General features: G+C 48.3%; 1 protein-coding gene across 1 annotated transcript in view; it reads right to left on the minus strand.

Annotated features, from left to right (window-relative positions):
• The window catches only part of PDE6B (phosphodiesterase 6B), a 32,096-nt gene extending 14,714 nt beyond the window's left edge, over positions 1-17,382 (minus strand). Inside the window, exons 1-3 of the mRNA XM_070791987.1 lie at positions 16,915-17,382; positions 14,735-14,887; positions 14,407-14,496 (exon numbers count right to left, since the gene is read on the minus strand). Coding sequence (XP_070648088.1) covers positions 14,407-14,496; positions 14,735-14,887; positions 16,915-17,382 — 711 coding nt within the window. The remainder of the gene's footprint in view (positions 1-14,406; positions 14,497-14,734; positions 14,888-16,914) is intronic.
• Between the last annotated feature and the right edge of the window lie 419 nt (positions 17,383-17,801).

Raw genomic sequence — 17,801 nt, forward strand, 5'->3', positions numbered from 1 at the left:
ACTGGGGTTAGGCGACATCTGAGTGGAAATCAAAGTATTTAATTGAGACATGAACACCCATTGTTGGAAGTCCCCTTTATAATTCTCACATCTGTACATGAATGTGGTCTGAAGAGCTGGAAACATCGGGTCTCTGGATGGTCGTGTTTCCTAAGTGTCAGGGATTCATTTGCTGGAATGATATTTATTGCCTGCCTTAGGACTGGTATAACTGGATGATAGAACAGACAAAAATCCTTGACTCTTAGAATCATTTTCTAATGCGGGGAGTGTAGGCTAGAACATAAACAAACAAAGCAACCAGATGGCTTGTCACGGGGAAATGAGCAAATGCAGGGGGTCCAGCAGGTGGAGATCGATGGAGGGGGGAGATGCAGGGCTAGAGTGAGGAGGTGCTCAGGTCAGGGGAGACCTGTCTACAAAGGAGCCATGGGATGTGTGGGGCAGTGTTCTTGGCAGAGGGACCAGCAAGTCCATAAGCCCTTGAGAGGAGCATGGCTGGGGCAGGATGGTGGAGTATGGAGAGGTGGGCAGGGGCTGCAGGAGAGGCCCTGAGGGCCCCCCAGTGATAGGACCTAAGTTTTCAAAGTGTGGCTCTGACTGAGTTGAGTTGGGGTGGCTAATGAGAGAGGCAGAAGGAGCGGGACCCTGAGACAGTATGCAGGAAGAGGAGCTGAAAAGTGAGGGTATCCAAAGCAAGGGCTAGGGGCTCAGAACATGACAGGCAGAAAATTAGAAACTTGGCTTCTCCAGAGATCCAACTTCCCTGGAAGGAACACAGCCCCTGGGTGAGATCTGCTGGGGGAAGGTATGTGTGGTGGGGCAGAGTCAGAAGATGCTCCCAGGCTTGCCTCCCACACCCACACCTGGGCTGTGTGGGGTGGGTTTGAATCTTGGCCTGAGGCCACTGCTTGAAGCTGCAGATAAGAATCTGGGGAAATGTCCTCACAGCAGTTAGGTTAAGGGGCCTGGTTGAGAGGAAGCTGAGAGAAAGGCAGCCTCAAAGCCAGGGTAGGATGAAAGCCACTCAGAACCCCTCCCAGGGGGACGGCCAGGCCTCACCAAGGGCAGAGGAGCATGCGGTGAGCATATGGGAAGAAATAAGGGCTGGAATTTAATGAAATACTTGAATACTACCATCCAGGAGGTTCAACACACACCAGATGGGATGAATTCAAAGACACCCAGACTATAATCAAGCTGTTGAAAGATGGAGAGACTCTTGAAAACAATGAGAGAAGAGAATCATCACACACAGGGGATCCTCACTAAGTGTATCAGCAGATTTCTCATCTGCTCTCATTTCAGCACAGAATCTGCTGAAACTTTGGGGACTAGAAGGCAGTGACCTGGTGTATGGTGGTTTAGTTGCTAAGTCATGTCCGACTCTTGCAACCCCATGGACTGTAGCCTGCCAGTCTCCTCTGTCCACGGGATTCTCCAGGCAACTCCACTCCACTGGAGTGGGTTGCCATTTCCTTCTCCAGGGGATCTTCCCATCCCAGAAATCGAGCCTGGGTCTCCTGCATTGCAGGCAGATTATTTACTGATTGAGCTGGTCTTCCCAATCCAGGCATCAAACCCAGCTCTCCCATGTTGCAGGAGGATTCTTTAACAACTGGGCCACCAGGGAAGCCCAGTCTGGTGTATTCAAAGTGCTAAAATTAAAAAAACCAAAAACCTGTCAATTAAGAATCTTGTATCTGGGAAAACTGCCCTTTAAGAGTGAGGGAGGAATTAAGACATCTCCAGAAAAACAAAAGTTGAGGGAATAAATGACCACTACAATTTCGCAGCAAGAAATGCCCTCCAGGTAAAATGAAAGGACCTCAGAACTAGAATTATTATAACAATGAAAACTAAAATATTGCTGAAATAAATTAGAGAAGACACAAATAGTTAGAAAGACATTCTTTGCTCATGAAATAGAAGACCCAATGTTGTTACCATGTCAGTACTACCCAAAGTAACCTACAAGTTCAATTAATCCCTATCAAAATCTCAATGGTGCTTTTGCAGAAGTATAAAAACACATTCTGGAGTTATATAGCAGCTCAAGGGATCGTGAATAGTTAAAACAATCTTGAGAACAACTAAAGCTGGAGGACTCATATTACCTGATTTGAAAACATAGTACAAACCTACGTTAATCAAAACATGATACTGGCATAAAGACAGCCATATAGACCAATGGAAAGCTTACAGAGTCCAAAAATAAACCCTGGCATATATTATTTTTGACAAAAAAATCCAAGACCATTCAATGGGGAAAGAGTTCAGTTCAGTTCAGTTCAGTCACTCAGTCGTGTCTGACTCTTTGCAACCCCATGAACTGCAGCACGCCAGGCCTCCCTGTCCATCACCAACTCCCGGAGTTCACTCAAACTCATGTCCATCGAGTCGGTGATGCCATCCAGCCATCTCATCCTCTGCTGTCCCCTTCTCCTCCTGCCCCCAATCCCTCTCAGCATCAGAGTCTTTTCCAATGAGTCAACTCTTCGCATGAGGTGGCCAAAGTACTGGAGTTTCAGCTTTAGCATCATTCCTTCCAAAGAACACCCAGGGCTGATCTCCTTTAGGATGGACTGGTTGGATCTTCTTGCGAAAGAGTAGTCTTTTCAACAAATGGTGCCAGGAAAACTGGATATCCATAAGCAAAATGATGAAGTTGGACCCTTACCTCACATCATAAGCAAAAATAAACTCAAAATGGATCAAGACCTAAAAGTAAGATCTAAAACTATGAACTTAGAAGAAAATACAGAAAAAAAGCTTCCTGACATTGGATTTGGCAATGATTGCTTCAGTTCAGTCACTCATTCGTGTCCGACTCTTTGCGACCGCATGAACCACAGCACGCCAGGCCTCCCTGTCCATCACCAACTCCCGGAGTCCACCCAAACCCATGTCCATTGAGTCGGTGATGCCATTGAACCATTTCATCCTCTGTCATCCCCTTCTCCTCCTGCCCTCAATCTTTCCCAGCATCAGGGTCTTTTCAAATGAGTCAATTCTTCACATTTGGTGGCCAAAGTATTGGGGTTTCAGCTTCAACATCAGTCCTTCCAATGAACACCCAGGACTGATCTCCTTTAGGATGGACTGGTTGGATCTCCTTGCAGTCCAAGGGACTCTCAAGAGTCTTCTTGCTTATAACTGATTGCTTAGATATAACATTATGACTGACAACAAAAGAAAAAATAGGCAAACTGGACTTCCTGAAAATTAAAAACTTTTGTGCATTGAAAGACACCATTAACAGAGTCAAAAGGGAGGGAGAAAATATCTCCACAGCAGGAGAAAATATTTGCAAATCACACATCTGGTAAGAGATTAATACAAAGATTATGTAGAGAACTACTAAAATTCAACAACAAAAACAAACAGCCAGATTAAAAAATGGGCAAAGAACCTGAATAGACATTTCTCCAAAGAAGAAATACAAATGGCCAATAAACATGAAAAGATGATCAATATCAGTAATCATTAGTTAGTTCAGTCGCTCAGTCTTCTCCGACTCTTTGCGACCCCATGAACTGCAGCACGCCAGGCCTCCCTGTCCATCACCAACTCCTAGAGTTCATTCAGACTCACGTCCATCGAGTCGGTGATGCCATCCAGCCATCTCATCCTCTGCTGTCCCCTTCTCCTCCTGCCCCCAATCCCTCCCAGCATCAGAGTCTTTTCCAATGAGTCAACTCTTCGCATGAGGTGGCCAAAGTACTGGAGTTTCAGCTTTAGCATCATTCCTTCCAAAGAACACCCAGGGCTGATCTCCTTTAGGATGGACTGGTTGGATCTTCTTGCGAAAGAGTAGTCTTTTCAACAAATGGTGCCAGGAAAACTGGATATCCATAAGCAAAATGATGAAGTTGGACCCTTACCTCACATCATAAGCAAAAATAAACTCAAAATGGATCAAGACCTAAAAGTAAGATCTAAAACTATGAACTTAGAAGAAAATACAGAAAAAAAGCTTCCTGACATTGGATTTGGCAATGATTGCTTCAGTTCAGTCACTCATTCGTGTCCGACTCTTTGCGACCGCATGAACCACAGCACGCCAGGCCTCCCTGTCCATCACCAACTCCCGGAGTTCACTCAAACTCATGTCCATCGAGTCGGTGATGCCATCCAGCCATCTCATCCTCTGCTGTCCCCTTCTCCTCCTGCCCCCAATCCCTCCCAGCATCAGAGTCTTTTCCAATGAGTCAACTCTTCGCTTGAGGTGGCCAAAGTACTGGAGTTTCAGCTTTAGCATCATTCCTTCCAAAGAAATCCCAGGGCTGATCTCCTTCAGAATGGACTGGTTGGATCTCCTTGCAGTCCAAGGGACACTCAAGAGTCTTCTCCAACACCACAGTTCAAAAGCATCAATTCTTCGGTGCTCAGCTTTCTTCACAGTTCAACTCTCACATCCATACATGACTACTGGAAAAACCATAGCCTTGACTAGACGGACCTTTGTTGGCAAAGTAATGTCTCTGCTTTTGAATATGCTGTCTAGGTTGGTCATAACTTTCCTTCCAAGGAGTAAGCATCTTTTAATTTCATGGCTGCAGTCACCATCTCCAGTGATTTTGGAGTCCCCCCAAAATAAAGTCAGCCACTGTTTCCACTGTTTCCCCATCTATTTCCCATGAAGTGATGGGACCAGATGCCATGATCTTCGTTTTCTGATTGTTGAACTTTAAGCCAACTTTTTCACTCTCCTCTTTCACTTTCATCAAGAGGCTTTTTAGTTCCTCTTCCCTTTCTGCCATAAGGGTGGTGTCATCTGCATGTCTGAGGTTACTGATATTTCTTCAGGCAATCTTGATTCCAGCTTGTGCTTCTTCCAGCCCAGCATTTTGCATGATGTACTCTGCATATAAGTTAAATAAGCAGGGTGACAATATACAGCCTTGACGTACTCCTTTTCCTATTTGGAACCAGTCTGTTGTTCCATGTCCAGTTGTAACTGTTGTTTCCTGACATGCATACAGGTTTCTCAAGAGGCAGGTCAGGTGGTCTGGTATTCCCATCTCTTTCAGAATTTTCCACAGTTTATTGTGATCCACACAGTCAAAGGCTTTGGCATAGTCAATAAAGCAGAAATAGATGTTTTTCTGGAACTCTCTTGTTTTTTCCATGTTCCAGCAGATGTTGGCAATTTGATCTCTGGTTCCTCTGCCTTTTCTAAAACCAGCTTGAACATCTGGAAGTTCATGGTTCACTATTGCTGAAGCCTGGCTTGGAGAATTTTGAGCATTACTTTACTAGCGTGTGAGATGAGTGCAATTGTGTGGTAGTTTGAGCATTCTTTGGCATTGCCTTTCTTTGGGATTGGAATGAAAACTGACCTTTTCCAGTCCTGTGGCCACTGCTGAGTTTTCCAAATTTGCTGGCATATTGAGTGCAGCACTTTCACAGCATCATCTTTCAGGATTTGAAATAGCTCAACTGGAATTCCATCACCTCCACTAGCTTTGCTCGTAGTGATGCTTCCTAAGGCCCACGTGACTTCACATTCCAGGATGTCTGGCTCTAGGTCAGTGATCACACCATCGTGATTGTCTTGGTTGTGAAGATCTTTTTTGTTCAGTTCTTCTGTCTATTCCTGCCACCTCTTCTTAATATCTACTGCTTCTGTTAGGTCCATACCATTTCTGTCCTTTATCGAACCCATCTTTGCATGAAATGTTCCCTTGGTATCTCTAATTTTCTTGAAGAGATCTCCAGTCTTTCCCATTCTGTGGTTTTCCTCTATTTCTTTGCATTGGTCGCTGAGGAAGGCTTTCTTACGTCTTCTTGCTATTTTTTGGAACTCTGCATTCAGATGCTTCTATCTTTCCTTTTCTCCTTTGCTTTTCGCTTCTCTTTTCACAGCTATTTGTAAGGCCTCCCCAGACAGCCATTTTGCTTTTCTGCATTTGGGGAATGCGGATCAGAACCACAATCACGACTAACACCTGTGAGGATGACGACTGTTCAAACCAAAACAGAAAACGAGTGTTGGCAAGGACGTGGGGAGACCGGGACCCTGTGCACTGTTGGTGGGAACGGAAAATGGCACCGACACTTTGGAAAACAATATGGAGGTTTTTAAAAACATTTATACGGAATTACCATAGGATCCAACGTTTCCACTTCTGGTCATATACTTAAAAGCATCGGAAGCTGGATTTCAAAGAGGTACCTGTGCACCCATGTTCACAGCAGCATTATTCATAATAGCTAAAGTGCCGGAGCAACAGAAGTGTCCATCAACAGATGAATAGAGAAGCAAAATTGTGGTATATACACACAATGGTATACTGCTGCTGCTAAGTCGCTTCAGTCGTGTCTGACTCTGTGCGACCCCATGGACCCCTGGTGGGCTCACCAGGCTCCCCCGTCCCTGGGATTCTCCAGGCAAGAACACTGGAGTGGGTTGCCATTGCCTTCTCCAATGCGTGAAAGTGAAAAGTGAAAGGGAAGTCGCTCAGTCGTGTCCGACTCTTAGCAACCCCACGGACTGCAGCCCACCAGGCTCCTCCATCCATGGGATTTTCCAGGCAAGAGTACTGGAGCGGGGTGCCATTGCCTTCTCCGACAATGGTATACTATTCAGCCCTAAAAAGGAATAAAAGTCTGAACATGCTCCACCATGGATGAACCTTGAGGACATTATGCTCGGTGCAATAAGCTAATCACAGAAAGACAAATACTATAGGATCCCACTTATATGAGCTAAAATCATAGAAACAGAGAACAGAATGTGGTTTCCAGGGGCTGGGATGGGGGATCTGGGGAGTTGGTGTTTAAAGAGGATAGAGTTCCAACTTGGGAATCTGTACAGAGTTCTGAAGATGGATGGTGGTGGTGGTTGCCTGATATGAATGTACTTAATGCCGCTGAACTGTCAATTAAAAATGATTAAGATAGTCGCACACACACCCTGCAGCCCTCACCCCAAATTTTGTCTTCCTTTTCTGGGGACTGGCGATGACTATTCTGTTAGGCCTCCTGTTTGGCCCCTGTTTCATCTCTGACAGGGTCGAGTAGTTTCAGATTAAATTGCTGTTACTACAAGGATACAGCATACACAATTCTGATACAGAATTCAGATACAGAAACCTGTATACAGATACAGAATACCTCATCAAGTTAGATCGGGTAGAGAGAGACTTCTGCTCTGCTAGGCAGGACTATGCGCACACACAGCAGGAAGTCGTTACAGAAGGAAGAGACCTCCGCCCCAGTTCCCAAAAAGTATCTTGAGTATGAAGTCTCTCGGGGGGAACTGTTGAGGGAAGCACACTGACTGAAACCGCCCACCCCGGCCAAGCACCACAGTCACCATGCACATGAGTTATTTTATGACAGGAGGTCCTGGTAATGAACACAGAACTAACAGGCCACAACTGGAAGAGATGGGGAAAGGTCGGAAAGAGACACCATGTGTCTGACCCCCTCTCAGAACCCTTCCTGCTGGCATCCGTCCTGGCTGAGCAATGCGCGCACCACCAGGGAGAACTCTAAGTCACAGTGATTGGCCAAAGACAACCTGGAAACTACCCCTCCCCACAGAACCCGAGACTGAGAGCCACGTGGTGGAGCAGTCCTCCTGCTTTCCCTTACCCTGCTGCTTTCTGCGGGTGCCCTTTCCCAACAAATTCTCTTGCTTTGTCAAAAAAAACGTGTAACAAATTGGCCCCATGCTGTCTTTACACGTAAAGTCCAAACATTCAAGAAGAGCATAACATTACTATGGGCATCCCGTCTGTTACCAAAACCAGTAATGTGATTGTAGAGAAATAATAATGTAATCCACTGTCACTCAAAAAACAGAACAAAACAAACAAACAAGCAAACTATGATTGAGGTAGTAATTTTTTTATGTGTATTTTATCACAAGGAAAATAATTGCGAAAAAAGTAAAAGAATGGAAAAATATATACCATGCTAACACCAATCAAAAGAAAACTGAGGGAGCTATGTTAAGTTTCTACAAAGCAGAAGAAAAGATTTTTCTTCTGCAGAAGAAAAATTATCAGGAGTAAAGAGGGACAGCACAAGCTGGAATCAAGATTGCCTGAAGAAATATCAGTAACCTCAGATATGCAGATGACACCACCCTTATGGCAGAAAGGGAAGAGGAACTAAAAAGCCTCTTGATGAAAGTGAAAGAGGAGAGTGAAAAAGTTGGCTTAAAGCTCAACATTCAGAAAACGAAGATCATGGCATCTGGTCCCATCACTTCATGGGAAATAGATGGGGAAACAGTGTCAGACTTTATTTTTGGGGGACTCCAAAATCACTGGAGATGGTGACTGCAGCCATGAAATTAAAAGATGCTTACTCCTTGGAAGGAAAGTTATGACCAACCTAGATAGCATATTCAAAAGCAGAGACATTGCCAACAAAGGTCCGTCTAGTCAAGGCTATGGTTTTTCCGGTGGTCATGTATGGATGTGAGAGTTGGACTGTGAAGAAAACTGAGTGCCAAAGAATTGATGCTTTTGAACTGTGGTTTGGAGGAGACTCTTGAGAGTCCCTTGGACTGCAAGGAGATCCAACCAGTCCATTCTGAAGGAGATCAGCCCTGGGATTTCTTTGGAAGGAATGATGCTAAAGCTGAAACTCCAGTACTTTGGCCACCTCAAGGGAAGTGTTGACTCATTGGAAAAGACTCTGATGCTGGGAGGGATTGGGGGCAGGAGGGGAAGGAGACGGCAGAGGATGAGATGGCTGGATGGCATCACTGACTGGATGGACATGAGTTTGAGTGAACTCCGGGAGTTGGTGATGGACAGGGAGGCCTGGCGTGCTGCGATTCACGGGGTCGCGAAGAGTCGGACACGACTGAGCGACTGAACTGAACTGAACTGAAAGAGGGGCATTACATAATGATAAAGCGGTCATTTCTCCAAGGAGTCATTAATCCTTAATGTGTATACACCTAACAGCAGGGCATCAGATTGCATAAAGTAAAAACTAATGGAACTGCAAGACACATAGATAAGTCCACTATTATAGTTGGAGACTTCAGTGTTCTTTTTTCAGTTAATTGATAGATCCTGCAGGCAGAAACTCAGTAAGAAAATAGTTGAACTAAACAGCAATGGCTACAATGAATGTCTGCAGACAACTTCATCCGACAGGAGCAGAACACACATTTCTCTCAAGGTCACATGGAACAGTCACCAACATAAACCACATTCTGGGCCACAAAACACGTCTTAACACATTTAAGAGAATTAAAAATCATAAGAATACATTGTCATACCACAGGCGATAAACTAGAAGTCATTAAGAGAAAGATAGTTGGAAAATTCCAAAACAGATTAAACAATACACTTCTAATTAATATATGGATAGAAAAAGAAGTCTCAAGAGAAATTTTGAAAGATTTTAAACTAAGTGAAGATACAACTTAACAAAGTTCGTGGGATACCATGAAAGCAGGGCTTGGAGTGAAATCTATAGCATTGATCGCATGTATTAGAGAAGAAGAACAGTCTAAAATCAGTAACTTAATCCTAGGAAACTAGAAAAAAAGATTATTTTAAGCCTAAAGCAAGCAGAAGGAAATGACTAATCAGTAACAAATATTAAAAACCACTGTATGCCCCCAAGTTTGATAACCTCGATTAAGCAGTTTAGATCAAATGAACGTTTCGGTGCCTCGAAAGGCACAAAGCACCACCACCAGCGCAAGGAGAACAGAATGATCTGAATGGACCTGTAAGTACTGAAGATACTGGATCAATAATTAATGGTCTTCCAAAAGAAAGCACCAGTCTCTGACAGCTTCACTGGTGAATCGTACAAAACATTTAGGGATGAAATTATGCCAATTCACAGCAACCTTTTCCTGAATATAGAAGCAGAAGGAAAACCTCTAAAACTATTCTTTGAGGCCAGCATTACCCTAATATACAAACCAAATAAAGACATTACAAGAAAGAAAACTATAGGCCAAAATTTCTCAAGAACATAGGTACAAAAATTCTTAATAAAATATTAGCGAAACCAACTCAATAGCACATGAAAATAACCATGCCCCAGAACTGAGTGACGGCATGCCTCCCAGGTGTGCGCAGCTGGTCCAGCATTGGACAATCAGTTAATGTAGACCACCATATTACTGGGCGAGAGAGGAAAACATTAACGTGACCATATCAATTGGTGGAGAAAAGTACTGACAAAATCCAACCCTCATTCAGAATAAAATCTCTAAGCAAAGTGTAAATAGAGGGGAAATTTGTCAACTAGAAAAAATTCTACAAAAACCCTTCAGCGAACGTCATATCTGACGGTGAGAAACTGGTTCTTTCCCTAACATCAGGAGCAAGGCAAGGATGGCCGTGTCACCACTCACGGCAGCATCGTACTGAAAGCCCTAGCAGGTGCGCTAGGACAGAAAGAAAGAACAACGGAGAGAGATGGGGAAGGAAGGAATAAAACTGTCTTTACTTGCAGATGACATGATCATTCATGGGAAAATACCAAGGGATCAATTTTTAAAACTTCCTGGAACTAATTATTGTCTTAAGGTTATAAGATAATAAAGTTGACATGTAATGAAAGTCGGTTGCTTCCCTTTATATGAGCAGTGAACTGCTGGCACTTGAAATTAAAAACACAATACCACTTACATCAGCATAAAATTAAATACTTAGGCACAAAGTAACTCAATATGTACTGAATCCATATGCAACTTTGAGAAAACTCTGAAGAAATCAAGGACAATCTAAGTAAACAGATATTCTTCATTCATGAACTGGAAACTCCTTATTGTTAAGACGCCACTTCTCAACCTAATGTGCAGATCTAATCCAGAACCAGTTAAAATGTCAGCGAGCTATTTTGTGCATATGGACAAACTGATTTTAAAATTTATATGGAAAGGCAAAAACCACAAAATAGCCAGTACAATACTGCAAGAAAAAAAAGTTGATATTCCCATCTTCAAGACTATGAAGCTATAGTGATCAGTACAGCATGGTATTGGTGAAAAGTAGGAACACAGATCAATGGAACTGAAAAGAAAGCCCAGAAATAGATGCACACGAACCAGTCAACTGCAGCCTGACAAAGAAACAAAGAAATTCAGTGGGAAAAGGCTGGCCTTTTCACTGACTGTTGTTGGAACAACTGGATAGCATATGCAAAAAATGGTATGTAGACACAAACCTTGCAGCCTTCTTGAGATTAACTCATAGACCTGAGTGTGAAGTGCAGAGTATAAAGCTGCTAGAAGGTGGCATAGGACAGAAGCCAGATGACTCTGAGTTTGCTGAGGAGTTTTAAGGTGTAACGCTCAACTACAATCCATCCTAGTAAAGTTATTTAATATATTATGTTTATTAATACAATTAATTATATTGTAATTAACATTATATTTAAATTAATATTATGATTATTAATATTTTACCATATATATTATACTTAATATATCAGTTTATATTAAATAAATTTATTAAAATTAAAAACATGTTTTCAGACTCATGGACAGTGGTTACCAAGGGGAAGGGGGTTGCAGAGGGGTGGAGTGGGAGGGTGGGGTTAGCAGATGTAAGTCACTGTGTATAGGGTGGATAAACAGCAAGGTCCTCCTGTGTAGCACAGGGAACTATGGTCAATACCCTGCTGCTGCTGCTGCTAAGGCGCTTCAGTCGTGTCCGACTCTGTGCGACCCCATAGACCACAGCCCACCAGGCTCCTCCGTCCCTGGGATTCTCTAGGCAAGACCATTGGAGTGGGCTGCCATTTCCTTCTCCAATGCAGGAAAATGAAGAGTGAAAGTGAAGTCACTCAGTAGTGTCCTACTCTGAGCGACCCCATGGACTGCAGCCTACCAGGCTCCTCCGTCCATGGGATTTTCCAGGCAAGAGTACTGGAGTGGGGTGCCATTGCCTTCTCTGAGTCAATACCCTATGGTAAACTATAATGGGGAAGAGTATTTGAAAAAGAATGTATACATATATATAACTGAATAACTTGGTTATATAGCAGAAATTAACATAACATTGTAAATCAACTATACTTCAATTTAAAAAAAGAGAATATAAAACTTTTTTCCCAAATGTACTGGTAAGAGAATGAAAAGACAAGCTATACCACTGGAGAAAATATTTGCAAAATACATATCTGATAAAGGACTTAAAACCCAATGTTACAAAAAACTCTTGAAACTAAACAATAAGAAAAAAACAATCTGATTTCAAACAGGCAAAAGATCTGAACAGACACCTCACCAAAGAGTAGGAAATACAGTTGACAAATAAGTACATGAAAAGATGTCCAAAGTCACTTGTCATGAGAGCTGTGAATCAAAGCAGCGGTAAGAATGAGCAAAAGCTGAAACACTGGCAGAGACGCAGACAGAGCCACAGGGACTTCCGTTCATTGTTGGTGGGGATGTAAAGCAGGACAGCCACTTTGGGACAGTTTCTCACAAACTCATACACAATTATATACCATATTATCCAGCAATCACACTCTTTGGTATTTACTCAATCGAATTGAAAATTCATGCCCACGCAAAAACCTGTCTACAAATGTTTATAGCAGTTTTATTCATGATTGCCCCAAACTGGAAGCAATCAAGATGTCCTTCTATGGGTGAATCGATAAATAAATTGTGATGCATCCAGTCTTTGGTATATTATTCAACAATGAAAAGAACTGGGCTACCAAGCCATGAAAAGACATGCAGGAACCCTAAATGCATATTACCAAGTGAAAGCAGCCAGTCCTGACACCCTCCATACTGTACGACTGCAAGTATATGACAGTCAGCAAAAGGCAGAACTAAGGAGACAGTGAAAATATTAGTTGTCAGGGCTTTGGTGGAGGTGGGGGTTTTTAGGGTGGTGAAATGATTCTTTATGACACTGTATGGGTAGATACATGCCATGATGCACTTGTCGAGATCTATAAAAAGCTACAGCACAAAGAATGAACTGTAATGTTTGCAAATAAAAAATCATTTAGTAGATTGGAGGATTCCAGGAAAGAATGCAGACTGTGACAAGGGAATGCAAGAGACCTCCTCACGGAAGGGGCAGGGAGAGGCGCCGCCCTCAGCATTTTGGAAATGATGGCGTCTGCAAGAGCAAAGACAGAGTGCACACCCTCTGGGCTCTGGTGATGGACTTGCCTTCTGTGGGTCCCAGGTTACAGCTGTGACCCTGCCGCACACGCGCACCGAGAAGGGACAGCCCAAACCAAGAGCAGAGCCGGGAGCCGGGGGAGGGGCCTGAATGACTCGCGAGGGGCGGCGGGAGACATCAGCAGGAGTGAAGACGCAGGTGGCGACGGCAGAAACCGGCTCAGCTGTGCGCACGCGCCCAGGCCTCTGTGCTCCGCCGACGGAGGGCCTGGAAGCCACGCCAAGGTCACACCTGGTGCTCTGGACGTTGTTTCTAAGACTGTCTCCAACAAAAGGAGCCAGTCCCCTTGAGGAATGGGTAATTCCAGGACTGGGCAGAAAAATGCAAAGGAGACAGGAGCATTTTGTAGAGAGTAAGGATGCGCGAGAGTAAGGAAGTTACGTGGGAAGCACTAAGATGCACAGAAGCCCGAAACGAAAAGCCCACCCAGCCGCCTACCAGCTGAACAAAAGCCACGCAGAGTGATGGGTCGGTGGGCATGCAGAGGGCACAGGAGCCACTGGGAAGAGGAGTTGAACAACATAATCAGTCTAGTCATGCTGGGTTACACTAAAGCATAAAGAATACCCCTGTGTCCAGACTAATGGACAAATGATAACAGAAAGAAGGAAGTAGGCATCAGCCTCTGGTACAGCCCCGTCCCCACAGTGTGGAGCCCCCGTCCACCCAGTGGCCCTTCTAAGAGCACTTTGCAGCTGTCCGTGGGCTCTGCCGGCCCCACGCCCGGCCTTGCTCTCAGCCCCACACTGCAGTCCAGCCCTGCTGGCTGCCAGCCCTGCCGGGCCCCCTCTCACCCCCTCCCTCCCCCGAGCGTCCCCCCACCTCCCCCTCTGCACAGAGGAAGGTGGGCCGGACCCCGCTGAGGCCCCGAGGCCTCCTCGCTCAGGGACAAAGCAGACTCCAGTCCTGGAGGCAATTTCTTTCCTGTGTGGCTGGGGCAGAGTCCACCTACAGGCTTGGCTAAAGAGTGCCGGGCCTCTCTGACCCTGCTGTACCTTCATGATTCGCCCCTGCTCCTTCTGGAGAAGGCTGGAGGTGGCTTCTAAGGCGCAGTGGTGACGCCAGGTTTGCAGGTGGTCACAGCCCTGGGCCCGAGGGCAAGGCCACCGGCCTCCCACAGGGTCCTGGCTTCCGTGCCCTCAGCTCCGCATACTCACAGCTCTGACCCACAAGCACAAATCCCTGGGCCCTCTCCCTCAAGGTACCCAGGTGCCCATGGCACCTCGTGCCTCTGTCCCGAGAGACGCCTGGGCGCGTGCGGTACCTGGCCACGGCGAGTCTCGCAGTTGTGCAGGTAGCTCAAGTGGTAGATCTTCAGGTTTAATGTCCCGAAGTTCAGGTATTTCAGGAAAACCTGAAACAGAGGTTGTGGCAGCAGCAGTGAAAAACCCCGGCTTTCAGACGCTCGCCCAGGTATGTGTTTGCAGAGGAGACGCCCAGCGGCTGAGAGCGGGGACCACACGCCCTGCAGCGACCTCGCCTGTGGGCTGACTTGCAGCAGGTGAGCCCCCGGGGCCATGCGAGGAGAGCGGCCACGCAGATACCGCCCCCAGGCACAGGCGTGCGCACCTGGAGGGTCCCCAGACACTCACGTCTTCATCTTCACTTGTGAAACATGGGCCATCCAGCTTGTTCACAGCCATGATCACAGCCACGACATCTTTGCCGTTCATGATGGGTGTGGCCAGGATGTTCCTCGTCACATAGTCGGTCAGCTCATCCGCGAAGGAGCTGAAGTGGGGGCACTACAAGATGAGAGGAGAGAAGGGAGAGGCCATCGCTCTGTGGACCCGGAGTCCTGGTCCCCCTTGTCCCTGGGGGTCACGGCTAAGCTGCCCAGGCCAGTGCTAAGACCCAGGGGGCCACGCCCTGGGTATCAGGAGCCTGGGAAGCATACGCAGACACAGCCCATGGCCTGTGCTGGAGGTTCCAGCTTGGCTCAGTCCTTATCACCCCATCTCAGAGCCAGCGACCCCCAGCTCTCGAACCTCAGACTGCAGAGCTTGGCTACGAGCAGGCCCAGCACCTCCGCATCTGCTGCCGTCCGGCTAACTGGCCTTCCAGATGCCTCCTGAGTCTGTCTAGTCCATGTGTCCCCAAGCTCCTCCTGGTCCAGGCTGCAGTCTCCTCCTGCCCTCAGCCGCCCTGAGCCCGCTTCCATGCTCAGGACCTGTCTGCCAGCCCCGCGGACCTCCTGGGCCCCTGCTCCAGCAGGCATCTGCTCCACGGGGTTTCATGCCCCAACGATGAGACCTCTGTCCATGTCTGGCCCCCAGGGCAGGTTCCCCTGGTCTCGGAGTTGCTCTTCAGGGCCTCTCCCTGGTCAGGGGCCAGTTGAAGAAAATAGCTCATCTGAGCTTTGTCCTGGTCCAGTTGCCCCTTGCAACCTGGACCTCATGCCCAGAAACACCTGCCCGCCTATACCCTTTCCAAGGATTGGCATCCACACACCACCCCAGAGAGGGAACCTGGGCCTTGTCTCCCTGTCCCTCAGACCCAGGCAAGCCCTGTGACTTCTTTAAAGTGCCCCCAACCCTGTGCCTACTGCCCAGGCCTGGGCCTGCCTGCCTCCTGGTCCACCTGCACACAGCAACTGCTCCCCATGACAGTCTACATGCCTCAGTGACGCGGGTTCAGAGACCCTGGCCTTGCCGGGCACCACCACTCTCCTCTGCGTTCGACCTCCGCCCGCCGTCTCCCCACGAGCCCTCGGTTCTCAGCGGCCACCTGGCGGCACCCCCTCCAGCCCCTTGGACCAGAACCTCAGAACCAACAGCACAGGTTTGGGTCGGGGGGTGGGGGGTGGAGGCTCACAGAGGGGAGGGGTGGGATGAAGTGGGGGAGGGGGAGGGAGGGCCGGGGGGCTCTCGGTGCAGCCCCCCAACTTCTGCAGGATGTTTTCCTGGTAATTTACGCTCTGGACCCTCCGATTCTTGGGTGACCCATTTCCTAAAAAGGAAGTGAAGATGAAGCTAATCCCAGAGATTAGCATATTCAGGTCGCTGGACCGAGGCTTGTTTGAGGAGATAAGTTTAAGAGGATTGCAGTCAGGAGTCAGGGGCCTGGGGGTCTGTCCAAAAGTCTGTTTTTGTCTCGAGGGACAAGGGGTTGCGGCTGCTGTGGCAGCGGCCTGTCCCTGTGGGTGCCTCCCTCTGGACCCGTTGCAGCAGGGAGGGGGCGGAGCCGCTCTCAGGCGAGACCTGTGACTCTCCCGAGGGGTTGGGGAGGACGGAACAGGTGGCCAGCCCTGCCTGTGCCCATCGTGGGGCCCTACCCACATGCCCCGCAGGTGTTGACCCCAGTCCCGCCCCTCGGCCCCTGGGCGCCCTGGGCCAGCTTCTTTATTGTTTATATATTTATTTTTTTTCTGGCGGGGACACTTTTGGATCTCCTCCCCTACCAGGGACTGAATCTCAGGCCACGGCAGAGAAAGCGCAGCATTCTAACCACTAGGCCAGCAGGGAACCTGGACCAACTTCTGAACCTCCAAGCTTGCCCAGCCCGGCAGGCGGTGCGGTCTCTGACGAGGCTGTGAGCTCAGGGCTCTGGGGTCCAGCGGCCCCGCCTTTCTGAGCCTCTGCACTGGTCTCTGCCCAGAGATCTTCCTGCCCTAACCCTGCCCCGGGGGTCGTGCCTCAAGGGGCAGCAGGAGTCCTCCCTGCCACCTCAGGCCTCCCCCGGCAAGCTCTGAGCTGGCTCTGCTCCGCTCGCTGCCCCCGCTCCGCTCGCTACCCCCTAAAACCTGAGCACCCCTGGGGCCTGCGGACCCCACCTCCATCACGTCCTGGACATTCACCATCTTCTTGGTCTGAGCCACGTGGCCCACGACCCCGATGTCCAGCGGGAAGACGATCTCGGAGTCAGGAGGCACCAGGCAGTCCTCCAGGACGCTGTCGGGCTGCACGCTGAAGAGGCGGGTGGCGAGCTCGGCCACACCGTTGCGCTGGCGGTACATGAAGAGGCTGCAGCGGTCGGCGTGCAGGATGGAGCAGAGGCGCCGCAGGATCTTGAAGACCACGCGCTCCATGTTCACGTTCTCCTGCATGTCCTGCACCAGCTCGAACAGGGCCGCGCTCTCCTCCACCTGGCACAGCTCTCGGAAGCTGGTGCAGCCCTCGGGGCACCCGTCCTCGCAGGCATTGGCCACATCCTCCGGGCTCAGCTTCCTCCCAAAGTACTGGTCCGCGAAGCCGGGGTTCTGGTCCAGGAACCTGTGCACCTGCCCCTCACTGAGGCTCATGGTGTCCGGCTGCCCGTCCGAGAGCAGCACCCGCCCCTGCGCACAGGGCCCTCCAGCAAACACTGCCATCAGCAAAGCCTGTCTTAGTGGTGATTACCACGCCAGCTGACCCGCCCACGCCTGCCCTCCCTCCCCGTGGGGCCCGGACCGCCTGCTTCCTGGGCACATCAGACCACCTGGGCTGGGGGCTGCGGGGTAATAGCTCAGGGCCTTCTGCCTGTGGCAGAGGTCCTGGCATGGGGGCAGGCCCTCCCACCCACCCCCAGGGAGAGGTGATGGCTCAAATGCCATGAGGGGCCACCCAAGGATCGGGGATGGTCCAGCAGCAGCCCCAGGTCTCCTGGGCCCCCAGACCCGGGCTCAGGTGTGCTGGGCGGCGGGGCAGAGCTCTGCTTGGGGGGTGGGGGTGGACCCCTGAC

Source organism: Bos indicus, chromosome 6 (assembly GCF_029378745.1).
Source record: "Bos indicus isolate NIAB-ARS_2022 breed Sahiwal x Tharparkar chromosome 6, NIAB-ARS_B.indTharparkar_mat_pri_1.0, whole genome shotgun sequence".
NCBI classification, from domain to species: Eukaryota; Metazoa; Chordata; class Mammalia; order Artiodactyla; family Bovidae; genus Bos; species Bos indicus.